The sequence below is a fragment of the Pecten maximus genome, chromosome 4, assembly GCF_902652985.1.
Source record: "Pecten maximus chromosome 4, xPecMax1.1, whole genome shotgun sequence".
Lineage (NCBI taxonomy): Eukaryota > Metazoa > Mollusca > Bivalvia > Pectinida > Pectinidae > Pecten > Pecten maximus.
The window spans coordinates 49,464,978-49,478,866 of record NC_047018.1 but is presented as its reverse complement, the minus strand read 5'-3'; the positions used below and the strand labels follow the sequence as shown (position 1 = coordinate 49,478,866).

The window sequence follows — 13,889 nt, the reverse complement described above, 5'->3', positions numbered from 1 at the left end:
CTACATATCCACAAATAAGCCCCTACATATCCACAAATAAGCCCCCTACATATCCATAAATAAGCCCCTACATATCCACAAATAAGCCCCCTACATATCCACAATTAAGCCCCTACATATCCACAAATAAGCCCCTATGTATCCACAAATAAGCCCCCTACATATCCACGAATAAGCCCCCTACATATCCACAAATAAGCCCCTACATACCCACAAATAAACCCCTACGTATCCACAAATAAACCCCTACATATCCACGAATAAGCCCCCTACATATCCACAAATAAGCCCCTACATACCCACAAATAAACCCCTACGTATCCACAAATAAGCCCCCTACATATCGACAAATAAACCCCTACATACCCACAAATAAACCCCCACATACCCACAAATAAGCCCCTACATATCCACAAATAAACCTTAACTGTTTGGCCACCGTGGCCGCTGAATTAAAATGTATTGAAACAAAATTTATAACTCTTTACTTCTTGAGGTCTTAGCCCTTGCCTTTTATGGAGGGAATATAGGAGAACTCAGTTCATGCGTACCAATAAACCAATGTGCCATACCTAATTATCAAAGAAATCTGTGTAATGCAATTTGTTTCAAGCTTGTTTGTCAATAAATTTTTTTCAAAGTTAATTGAATTGCATTGAAATGTATTTGAAGCACAGTGATAACATTTTTTGTACAACCCTAGCCTACCTATGTTAATATATTATACATATATTTTGCAGATAAAGTTTTGATTATATTTATAAATGAGTCAGTGAGTTTTTAGTTAAATTGCTCAAACCATTAAGCCATGAAAACTGAATTGTCATTAACTACCTAACTACCTATAGCAAGATAGGTATATCTACATGTACCTGAGAAGTGGAGTGAAAATCGTGACTCCAGGAGACTGACATATCTAAAATAATGGTCCAATGGAGTACATCTAATATTCTCTCGCAATGAAAATTGTAAATCATTCAGGATTTAAACCTGTGCATGTATGTGCAATAAATTATATTTTTATTACATTGCACTGGAGAAGTAAATATCAGAAATGATCAACTTGATAAAAACTTACATCATCAGTGCATGTGGTTATATTTTGATTTATTTGGCACCCGGAATGAAGGGCCGCGGTGGCCGAGTGGTTAAGATGTCCCGACACTTTATCACTAGCCCTCCACCTCTGGGTGGGGCCGCGGTTGCCGAGTGGTTAAGGTGTCCCGACACTTTATCACTAGCCCTCCACCTCTGGGTTACTAGTTCGAAACCCATGTGGGGCAGTTGCCAGGTACTGACTGTAGGCCGGTGGTTTTTCTCTGGATACTCCGGCTTTCTTCCACCTCCAAAACCTGGTACGTCCTTAAATGACCCTGGCTGTTAACAGGACGTTATACAAAATAAGCCAAACCAAAACCTGAAATGACCACCAAAATTAAAGACATCAATTTTAAAAGTCATTGGTATTAAAATGACAAATATTTTGTAAACAGTGTTTTCCAGCTTGGTAATTACCTAGGTAGTGTGATTTTACAGAGTTTTTATTCGCAGAAAATGTGCCATTTTGTCATTCTTTAAGAAATGTGCTAAAATGGTATTCACAAAGTTTGCATGTTTAAAATGGTTTGTTTGTACATGCTAGTTTATTAAACCGTTAACACATACACATGCTATGACTGTATATCTATGAATAGATCTGTATTAATCATTTTATTTGTGTTTTATGCAGAAAGGGTTTCGATTGTCAGTTTTATGGCCCGGTCTCAGTCATTTAATCTCTCTAGGTATGTGAACTGCTATGACTTGAATGCAACAGCCAAATTTAATATTTATAATCCAAAATCTTTTGGTGCTTTTTTGAATAGATAAGATTAACAATTGTTCAAGTCATAGGTAAATTTTACCCAAAGTTGAATTCTAAATTCAAATATACATTTATATAATTATGAAAAAAAATTTCAAGGAAAAGGACAAAAAAAATTGATGATGATGATGATGATGATATGATGATGATGATGATGATGATGATGACGATGACGATGATGATGATGTATCTCATGAGCCTCAAATTTTGACCAATAATCACGGAAATCTAATCTGAACTTTTCTTTCATTATATTTTGGGTGAGAATGTACCGTAATAAAAATTGTTGAGGGGTCTTACATTGTATAAGATTTACAATAAACCGGTTTATTACACCATTACATTACACCCCAAATCATCATATTGGTTCAATAGCTAGGATGGTGAACACCTTCAATTCAAACAGCTTAGAAAGTCACCTGTGTCAGATTTTTTACCCATGATTCAGAGTCTTACACAGGTGAGACTGTTAAAGTTGGTCAAATCTGTATAAGTGTGTGATTATTCCGAATTTCGATCCATACACAGACGAGACTTTTAAAGCTCTGAAGTGTTAACGCTGATTAAACCCATTTATTGAAAGTTGAAGACTCCGACATCATATAAGAGAATATATTTTCTCAGAGGTTCTTTCTGTTGATAGTTATAACTTATACATACCAGGTAAGTCCCTTTTATATACCTATAGCTGTTCCTCCGTGTAAAATTTTTGATCAATACCTCCATTTATGCTTTTTTGGGATCATTGTGTTTTCAGGATCTTTATAATCTTTCTATGCTTTGCTCATAGTGCCCTCTAGTGGAGATATTTAAAAAAGACAAATATGCTTATATTGTTTGTACAACATTACTTGTTTACTTTGAAAAGCTGTTTTTAATAACAAATTTTTTTCACGTGAATGTGATTTCTAAGCCTGAAGCCTGCTTAACTGACGGGGGCAGAATTTAACACATCTCGTACCAGTACTGGCAGTAGCATAAATCATTTAAAGTACTGTATAAAGAAGAAAAGGCCTGGGGCATAATCTTGAAGCAATTTATTAGAGTAGACCCTTTGATTCATATGCCATAACATAATTAAAAAGAGATAAATCATAACATGTATATAACAGGTTCACTGTATTGTAGTTAATTTGTCAGCATGAAGAAGCTGTGTGACTATATATGTATAGACTGAGAATATAAATCACCATGTGTTGTCTGCGAAGGATCAATGTAGGCAGGATGTTTAAACTGAATTTCTCTCAACAGCTTGCCTCTCATATTTTGTTCAATGAGGTAGCCACCAGCTACTACCTGTACAAGTAGGCCTTGATTCAAAATGGCCATGGGTGTTGAGATGGGGTTAACCCAGCTAACAAATAAGCAATCAAACATATACAATAAATGAGACTCGAGCTTGGAATAAAAAGGAGACTTAATTTGTTTTAAATACTGCGGTTCTGGTTTAAATTTTCTTTATTTTTCTGCATCTTCTAATATTGTCTTGTCTGGGCCATAACTTCTAAACCGTTAAGATATATTTTGAAGAAACTTGCAGTATACTTGAACCACCTTAGCCTTATATTTAGTGCACCTCCGTTAGGTCACTGTGACCTTGACCTCAAGGTCAAAAGTTGAAATATTAAGTGTGAATTTTTTTGTCTGATCAATAACTTTTATGCTATTAATGATTTCTTAATCAATGTTGCTGTATAACTTGATCACCTTAGTACTGACAAAAAAGACTGCTCTGTCATTGAGTCATTGTGACCTTGACCTCAAGGTCAGGAAGCAGCATTATTATGATTGGCTATCAGAGGAGACATATGTTTTTTAGACCAAATCTGTACTTGTTTATCTGTATAAACTTGATATCTTAATGGATCTGATGATTAATTAAAAAGATTTTTATAATAAAAATATTGGATATTTATATGTGGTTCGTTACAAGAAATGTGATACAGATGTAGAGATAGGGGTCATAAACTGTTACATACAGACATATTAATGAAACAGCTGGAGTCTGGATCACAAGTCAGTGTAAGTTTGGTGGTGGTGTAAATTATACTTTACTGTGGCCTGTAGATTTGAGTACATTTGTATATATATACATATGTACATACTAAAATTTGTGAATTTGTGTATGATGTCATTTGTATATTTGTGTCAACTAGTATTTGTGAAATTGTGTGTAATGTAGTTTGCATATTTGTATATGATGTAGTTTGTATATTTATATATGTGTGTGTTGTGTAGTTTGTATATTTGTATGTTGTGTAGTTTGTATATTTGTGTGTGATGTAGTTTGTATATTTGTATATTTGTGTGTTGTGTAGTTTGTATATTTGTATGTTGTGTAGTTTGTATATTTGTATGTTGTGTAGTTGTATATTTGTATGTGATGTAGTTTGTATATTTGTATGTTGTGTAGTTTGTATATTTGTATGTGATGTAGTTTGTATATTTGTGTGTTGTGTAGTTTGTATATTTGTATGTGATGTAGTTGGTATATTTGTGTGTGATGTAGTTTGTATATTTGTATGTTGTGTAGTTTGTGTATATTTGTATGTTGTGTAGTTTGTATATTTGTATGTGATGTAGTTTGTATATTTGTATGTTGTGTAGTTTGTATATCTGTATATTTATGTTGTGTAGCTTGTATATTTGTATGTTGTGCAGTTTGTATATTTGTATGGTTGTGTAGTTTGTATGTTGTGTAGTTTGTATATTTGTATGTTGTGTAGTTTGTATATTTGTATGTTGTGTAGTTTGTATATTTGTGTGTTGTGTAGTTTGTATATTTGTATGTTGTGTAGTTTGTATATTGTATGTTGTGTAGTATATTTGTATGTTGTGTAGTTTGTATATTTGTATGTTGTGTAGTTTGTATATTGTATGTTGTGTAGTTTGTATATTTGTATGGTGTGTAGTTTGTATATTTGTATTGTGTGTAGTTTGTATATTGTATGTTGTGTAAGTTTGTATATTTGTATGTTGTGTAGTTGTATATTTGTATGGTGTGTAGTTTGTATATTTTGTGTGTGATGTAGTTTGTATATTTGTATGGTGTGTAGTTTGTATATTTGTATGTTTGTGTAGTTTGTATATTTGTATGTGATGTAGTTTGTATATTTGTATGTTGTGTAGTTTGTATATTTGTATGTTGTGTAGTTTGTATGTTGTGTAGTTTGTATATTTGTATGTTGTGTAGTTGTGTAGTTTGTATATTTTTGTGTAGTTTGTATATTGTCGGGTGTGTCGTTTGTCTCTTTGTCTCTGCCCTGTCTTTCTCTTTGTGGTGGCTGTGTTGTCTCTTTGTCTGTTGTGTCGTTTTGTGCTCTTTGTGTGTTGTGTCGTTTGTCTCTTTGTGTGTTGTGGAGTTTGTCTCACTTTGTGTGTTGTTGTCGTTGTGTTCTCTTGTCTAGTTTGTGTCGTTTGTCCTTGTTGTTGTGTCGTTGTGTCTCTTTGTCTCTGCTTGCGTTGTCTCTTTTTCTCTGCTTTCGTTTGTCTATTTGTCTGTTTTGATGTTTGTCTCTTTGTCATGGTTTGTCGTTTGTCTCTTTGTCATCTGCTGTGATTTGTAGCTTTGGTTCTGGTGTGTAGTTTGTCTCTTGTCTGTTGTGAGTCTGTTTTGTCTCTTTGTCTGTTGTGTCGTTTGTATCGTTGGTGTGTTGGGTGTTTGTCTCTTTGTCTCTTCTGTCGTTTGTCTCTTTGTCTGGTGTGTCTTTTTGTCTCTTTGTGTGTGCTGTCGTTTTGTCTCTTTGTCTGGTGGTGTCTTTTTTTGTCTGTTGTGTCGTTTGTCTTTTTTTTGTTTTTTTTTCGTTTTGTTGTTTGTTTTTTTGTTGTTTTTTCTTTTTTTGTGTGTTTGTCTTTTGTCTGTTTTGTCGTTGTGTCTTTTTCTGTTTGTTTTGTTCTTTTTTCTGTTTGTTGTTTGTCCTTGTCTTTTGTCTGTTGTGTAGTTTGTCTCTTTGTCTTTTTCTGTTGTGTCGTTTTGTCTCTTTGTCTGTTGTTGTTTGTTCTTTGTGTGTTGTCTGTTGTTTTTCTGTGTTGTGTCTTTTGTGTTCTTGTGTCTTTTGGTTTGTGTTTTTGTTGTGTCTTGCTGTGTTGGGTTCGTTTGTCTGTTGTGTCGTTTGTTCTTTTTTTGTTGTTTGTTGTTGTTTTGTCTTTTGTTGTTGTGTTTGTTGTCTTGTTGTTGTTGTCTGTTGTGTCTTTTGTATGTGTGTGTTTTTCTTTGTTTGTTGTGTGTTTTGTCTATTTTATGTTGTGTTTGTTGTTTTGTCTACTTTGTCTGTTTGTGTTTTGTCTTTTGTTTTTGTTTTTTGTTTGTAGTTGTTATTTGTATGGTGTGTCTTTTTCTTTGTTTTTGTTGTTGTTTTTCTTTGTGTGTGTTTGTCTTTGTATGTTGTTATTGTTGTGTTTTTTTTTGTGTTTTTTTTGTCTTTGTTTTTTTATTGTTGTTGTGTCTTTGTCTTTTGTTGTTGTATTGTATTTTGTTTGTCTTTTTTTGTCTGTGTGTTTGTCTTTCTGTTTTGTGTTTTTGTTTCTTTTGTATTTGTTATTTGTTGTTTTGTTGTTTGTGTTGTTGTTTTCTTTTTTTGTCTTTGCTGTGTTCTAGTTTTGTTTTTGTTTTTCTGTGTTTGTTTCAGTTTGTTTTTTTGTTTTTTCTGTCGTTGTCTTTTTGTTCTTTGTGTCTTTTGTCTTTGTCTGTGTGTCTTTTTGTCTCTTTGTTGTTGTGTGTCGTTTGTCTCTTGTCTGTTGTTCTTTGTTTTGTCTGTTGTGTCGTTTGTCTCTTTGTCTGTTGTTGTTTGTCTTTTTCTTTTTCGTTTGTGTCTTTTGTTTTGTGTCGTTTTTCTTTTGTCTGTTTGTTTTGTCTCTTTTGTTTGTGTCGTTTGTCTTTGTTGTTGTCGTTGTTTTGTCTTTGTGTTTGTCGTTGTTCGTTTTGTTTTGGTTGTTTTCTTTTTGCGTGTTTTTGTGTGTTTTTTCTTTGTGTCTGTTATTTCTTGCTTGTTTTTCGTTTTCTTTGTCTTTTGTCTTTTGTCTCTTGTTGCTTTTGTGTTTTGTTTGTCTTTGTCTTTTTGTGTGTTTTTCTGTTGTCTGTTTTCGTGTTTGTTCTCTTTTTGTTGTTGTTTGTCATTCCTGTGTGTTTGTTCTTTTTTGTTGTTCCGTTTGTCTCTTGTGTGTCGTTTGTCTTTGTGCTTTGTTTGTCTTTTGTTTTTTGTTGTTTTTGTCGGTCTTTTGTCCTTTGTTGTAGTTTGTTCTTTCTGTATGTTCTTGTCTCTTTGTATTTTGTCTGTTGTGTGTTGTGTATTCTTTTGTCGTGTTGTCGTTTGTCTTTGTTTTGTCTTTTGTTCTTGTCTTTCGTTTCTGTTCCGGTCTGTTTTTTTTGTCCTTTCTTTGTGTTCTTTGTCTCTTTGTTCTGTTTCTGTCGTCATTTTTTTTGGTGTGCTTTCGTTTGTCTCTTTGTCTGTCGTGTCTTTGTCTCTTGTCTGTTGTGTCGTTGTCTCTTTGTGTGTTGTGTCGTTTCTTTGTCTGTTGTAGTCGTTTTCTTTTCGTTTGCTGTCGTTTGTCTCTTGTTGTGTGTCGTCTTTTGTCTCTTGTCCTGTGTGCATGGTTTGTCATCTTTTGTTGCTGTCGTTATTGTCCATCTTTGTACTTGTGTGTTTGTATTTGTCTGTGATTGTTTGTCTCTTGTCTTGTGTCGTTTGTCTCTTTGTCTGTTGTTTCGTTTGTCTCTGGTTTCTAGTCGTTTGTCTCTTGTCTGTTGTGTTTTTTGTTCTGCTTGGTGTTGTCTTTTGTCTGTTGTGTCGTTTGTCTCTTTGTCTGTCGTTGTTGTCTTTTGTCTGTTTTGTCGTTTTTCTCTTTGTGTGTGCTGTCGTTTGTCTCCTTGTCTGTTGTGTCGTTTGTCTCTTTCTGTGTGCTGTCGTTTTGGTCTCTTTGTGTGTGCTGTCGTTTGTCTCTTGGTGTGTGCTGTCGTTTGTCTCTTTGTGTGTGCTGTCGTTTGTCTCTTTGTCTCTGCTGTCGTTTGTCTCCTTGTCTGTGCTGTCGTTTGTCTCCTTGTCTGTGCTGTCGTTTGTCTCTTTGTCTGTTGTGTCTTTTGTCTCTTGGTGTGTGCTGTCGTTTGTCTCCTTGCCCTGTTGTGTCGTTTGTCCCCTTGTATGTGATGTAGTTTGTATATTTGTATGTTGTGTAGTTTGTATATTTGTATGGTATGTAGTTTGTATATTTGTATGTTGTGTAGTTTGTATATTTGTATGTTGTGTAGTTTGTATATTGATATATTTGTGTGTTACAGACAGAGAACCCATCTGGTAGAAGTGTCCTCGGTGAGAAGATGTTAAAACAGATCCTATTGCTGTTTGCCTGTCAGTCCCTGATTCACACGCACAGTGTAAGTTTTTTTCACTTATTCATTTGATTGTTTGTGATATAAATGTTCCTGTTTTGATTGATCTAGTTAGGGCCCCTATCAGACATACAGGTGCCCGATAGTAATCACTTTGTCTGACTGTCAAACTGTTTTCCTGAAATTTTGCAAAAATGTTTAGTTCACAAAAATATATACCTGTATTGAGGTCACAAATCAAGGTCAAAGGTCAAGTTAAGATTTTGTATCTTTACACTGATGAACATTTTGCAATGACATTTTGAAGCAAAATCTGTCGGAATTAAAGGAGGAATCAGCTGACTAAAGGTCAAGGTCACTGTGTCTAAAGTGTTTTCAGCCTACCATCTGATGACGGTGGGATTTTCATATCGCCCAATGTTCATAGATGTTGATCTATCTTTTTTATAACTATTTCTTGAGTCTGTAAAAATTTTACCCCGTACTCATCATACTTATAATTTAAGGTTCCCACTGCATGGCCCCTACGCGAGCTCGTTCCCATTCTATTTTGATTCTAATCTGGAAGAACAAAAAAAGTCAGTACTGGAATTCAAAATTGCTGACAGGCAGCCATCTTTTATTCTAACAGTTAAAATTTGTTATCGCTATTTCTCAGAAAGTTCTTCATAGATCTTTTTCAGATTTCATATTTATGCTCTCCTTGATATCAAAAGAATTCAGAGGAAGAATTCACATCAACAATTAATACATCGGGGTGGCGGGATAGATAGAAATTAAAGGTTTTTTTCTCTACTTAATATATTGCTCTGTAGTTTGAATAAGTGTGTTGTGTGAGATTGAGACGTGACCTTGAACTTTGCAGGTCAATTTCACTTCATCATTTGTGATGTCATTAATGATTAATATGAATTGGTCACGGCTGGGTCAGCTGAGGCCAATCCATTTATAGTAGTACGTCAAACGGTCAGTAATTAATTCAACTGACCAATGAAATTTTTCATTTCTTTACATCTCAGATGTTTATTAGCTTTGATTTTGTATCATCAATTAATCGGCTATAATGCATACCATTCTTAAAAGAATATTTATGGTTAAATTGTGTAAACGATTTGTTGGTCAGTATATAAGGCAGTTTATGATTGGATATCCTCTTTTGAGTAAACAGTGCTAACCACAGAGTTCTCGATCTGCATTTGCTACAACTGAATTCGAATTACTGTAAATCACTAACATTTGACATTTTTAGCGGGCTTTATTTTCACTATGATACAAGAAAAGCCGATCATGAATTCAAATCTTTCGTGATTATTTTTATGCAAAAATAACATCTTTGGATGGCCACTAAGCTATCGGTTACCAGTAAACATGTTGGTGTCTTGCATAGTTCATCACTATAATGGCTCATCATTCGTAAATTTAAAGTCGTATCTTCATCAGCGTTCTTATCAGGTTGCCTCGGATATTTGACAATTAATTTACTTGTCTGTACTGTTGTTATTACTACTTGACAAATTATCTATTTCTAGTAATACGCATTCAGAGAACATCTGTTTGTTAGGATCCAGTACCTATATTGGACCATACCGTCGTTATTACTTACTAGACTCTAGTTTATATATATGAATATATATTTCTCTCGGTACAACTACGACAGGAAATTCAAATCTATATCTTTGGATCACCAACACATAGTGTATATGATACATTGTGCTAATAAATAGATATATATCATAGTAACACAAATGACAAAGGAAGACAACTCTTTGACTCGTGCCCTGACAGGGCCTCGAACTCACGTTCTACGGCACCCAATCGCCTAGCCAGAAATACCCGCAGCTTATACCGCTGCGCCACAATGTGGCACAGCGGTATAAGCTGTTGGTGTATTTCTGGCTAGACGATTGGGTGCTGTAGGTGTGGCGCAATGGTATAAGCTGCAGGTATTTCTGGCTAGGCGATTGGAAGCCGTAGATCGTGAGTTCGAGGCCCGGTCAGGGCACGAGTCAAAGAGTTGTTTTCCTTCGTCATTTATGTTACTATGTTATATATGAATATATATATATGAAGAGGTAAGATCTCATTATAAAGTATTCTCGAAACCCAAGTGATTTTATTAAGTATTAAGTTATGAATAACATATGGATTCATTTCATCATAGTAACCTGCTAAAATGGGTTGCAAATAAAGACAAAGAGGAAAAAGTTTTTACAAAATCCAAATGTCATTCAAAGCTTGGAACCGCTTAATATCCCTTTGGGATCTCTTGTTTTTTAGGACGCAGCAATCCAAAAGGATCCAGAATGTGGAAACACCAAGGGATGTTACAGCGGCTGTGCTGGGGGCTGTTACGAAGCTACATGGAAAGAGGTCGGGGACGCCATAGAATTCACTCTCAAGGCTGAGGTTACCACTGAAACTTACATGGCTATTGGATTCTCTGAGGATAACAAGATGGTGAGTTCTGTAGTTGTACATCATCACGCTTCATTTATGTTTGAAAAAATACTGAAAATTATTTCAACTGATTGGAAATGTTAAAAAAAAAAAAAATCAGCTAAACCTATATCTTAAACTGGTTTTGAAAATCAACTTTTGGTATTGTGAGGGTATAAGGGCTTAATTAAGAACCTTCTCCCTTGAAGCCAGGCCCCAGTTTTATTAGGGTCATTAACTGAAAAGAGTTCCTTAACTTAATTTTTTCCATGGTAAAGCATTATTAATATTGGATTTAATGAAAATGAAAAAATCTCTAAGTTAAAAAGGGACTCTCATTACATTCGTTAGAATTACACTATGGAAAAATTTAAGTTAAGTAATTTCCTTATATTAAAATTAACATACTGTTAACGTACATATTTTAGTGTTTATCTTATTTTACCGATTTTTGCTCTGGAAGAATTTCGATAAATTTTGATTGCACTAATGATAGTTTATCTACAATGTTTTATATGACAAATGTTGCCGGTGTGTTCATATATCAATCCACTAATCTGTGTTAATTAGTTTTCCTCTAAAATATTAGTACACCAAAATAAGTACATTTACAGAATTAAATAACCTGAGGTCAGAAATTTGTTGCTATATATAATTTCCATGCTTTAAAAACTGATCACTTCGGTTTTGAAGATTGGTAGTAATTTAAAAGTCTCGTTGTAGGGCGGAGACAGTGTAATCGGATGCAGCGTGAACACTGCAGGGACTGTACAAGTCTATAACACATTCAACGCTGCAGGTGCCAAATTCAACCAGCCCATCACTAATGTAAGTTAATGGTAAAATTTAGGTAATGCATATCTGTCAAGGTGCCAGAAGTGATGTATCCAGTTAAGAAAATCTTTCAAAGCTCGGGATTTTTGCAATTTGGTTTGTTGCTTTCATTGAATTATTTATAATTTGTGTTTTATTATCTTGTTAAAAATGTATGTTGTGTATGATCAACTCAGTTTTAACATGAAATATAAATAAAAGTGCAAACAATATATTTTATTTTCAAAATTCTCTGAGACCGAAAGTTCGGACTGCCACAGAAAATGTATAATTGACTGGAATTAACTTTTAATATGTTTTTAAAAGATGTTGCTGATATGCATGTGACAGTCAGATCAAATCAGTAACGTGAAGTGATTTGTACTTTAGAAGATACATTTACATCTGGTAGACTGTGCTGTACTGTATCTTCTGAAATTCTGGGTAACGATGTACTTAATCATTGAGACTCCCACCACTGGAATCTTGTGTAATATAATGAGGAATTAGATATGATGTAATATGTACATAGAGGATATTGAATGGTTTCCTGTTAAATATAACATATATTTCACTCGTATGACAGAATATTTCGATATTCTGTCATACTCGTGAAATATATGTTATATTTAATGGGAAACCATTCAATTTTCTTTTTATTGCATTTCATATACTTAAAAACCAAATTAAAAAGAAGAAACATTAATAGTGTCAAAAAGTGCGGGGATCAGTAATGGCGTCATCTCTTTGTGACGTTACTCCACGTCAACTTGTCGGCGCCATTTTGAAAGGACTGATCAGTGCAATTTAAGTGTTTTCTGCTGTTATTGGAAAATCTATGCATAAATAGCTAACGTCGAAAGAGTATTTTGTCAAAAACTAGTCATAATATTTCAGAAATACAGCAAAATAACAAATTTATCTTTCTCCGCTTCAATTGAAAAGTTTCAATGAGGTGAATACAAAGGTTCACTCTGATTGGTCAAAAACAGAAAACCTACATGTATATTTTCATAGTTCATCATTGCAGTTAAAATATAAGTTTTATGAGTTTGATAAATTTCTATATTTCACTGGCAAAAATGCAATAAAACTTATAATAACACTGTATATCAGTATTTCTAATAATCACCCAAACTCCTATTGACCCCCACATGGGAAATAAACAAAGGCTTGGAAGAAGCTTGAGTTGCTCTGGGATGGACACTCCCATTTGGATGGATATATCTACCCTTCGGATGGATATGTACCCTTTGGATAGATATTTCCCCTTTGGATAGATATCTCCCTTTTGGATCAATATATCCCCATCAGATGGATATCTACCCAATCGGATGCCGATATCTCCCTTTTGGATAGATATTTCCCCTTTGGATAGATATCTCCCTTTGGATAGATATCTCCCTTTTGGATCAATATATCCCCATCTGAAGGATATCTACCCTTTCGTATGCTGATATCTCCCCGGTGGGTGGATATCTCCCTTTCTGATCAATATCTCCCCGGTGGGTGGATATCTCCCTTCCATTGTGTTATGATTGCTCTGTTCAGCTGAAGTATGAAAACCAGTAAATCTAAACCACTTATTAAATATCCCCCGAGCAGTTCAGGTATGATGTGGAAATTAAAGTGATTTGCTGTAAGTTAGGAAATCGAAAAAAAACAAAGCTTTACATTCAGAGATACTGTTAAAATGTTAACTGTCCGTTCCATCACACATTGTCTTAGACTAACTGTCCAATCACACATTGTCTAAGACTATAACTGTCCAATCACACATTGTCTAAGACTAACTATCCAATCACACATTGTCTAAGACTATAACTGTCCAATCACACATTGTCTAAAACTGACTGTCCAATCACACATTGTCTAAGACTAACTGTCCAATCACACATTGTCTAAGACTGACTGTCCAATCACACATTGTCTTAGACTAACTGTCCAATCACACATTGTCTAAGACTAACTGTCCAATCACACATTGTCTAAGACTAACTGTCCAATCACACATTGTCAAAGACTAACTGTCCAATCACAAATTTTCTAAGACTGACTGTCCAATCACACATTGTCTAAGACTAACTGTCCAATCACAAATTTTCTAAGACTGACTGTCCAATCACACATTGTCTAAGACTATAACTGTCCAATCACACATTGTCTAAGACTAACTGTCCAATCACACATTATCTAAGACTAACTGTCCAATCACACATTGTCTAAGACTATAACTGTCCAATCACACATTGTCTAAGACTGACTGTCCAATCACACATTGTCTAAGACTGACTGTCCAATCACACATTATCTAAGACTAACTGTCCAATCACACATTGTCAAAGACTAACTGTCCAATCACTTCAGATATGATGTGTAAATTAAAGTGATTTGCTGTAAGTTAGGAAATCGAAAAAAACAAAGCTTTACATTCAGAGATACTGTTAAAAT

At 34.5% G+C, this 13,889-nt stretch overlaps 1 protein-coding gene across 1 annotated transcript in view; it reads left to right on the top strand.

Moving 5' to 3' along the window:
- The window catches only part of LOC117326344 (putative ferric-chelate reductase 1 homolog), a 41,522-nt gene that overhangs the window by 11,836 nt on the left and 15,797 nt on the right, over window positions 1-13,889 (top strand). Inside the window, exons 2-4 of the mRNA XM_033883053.1 lie at window positions 8,139-8,234; window positions 10,467-10,646; window positions 11,349-11,453. Coding sequence (XP_033738944.1) covers window positions 8,178-8,234; window positions 10,467-10,646; window positions 11,349-11,453 — 342 coding nt within the window. The 5' untranslated portion in view covers window positions 8,139-8,177. The remainder of the gene's footprint in view (window positions 1-8,138; window positions 8,235-10,466; window positions 10,647-11,348; window positions 11,454-13,889) is intronic.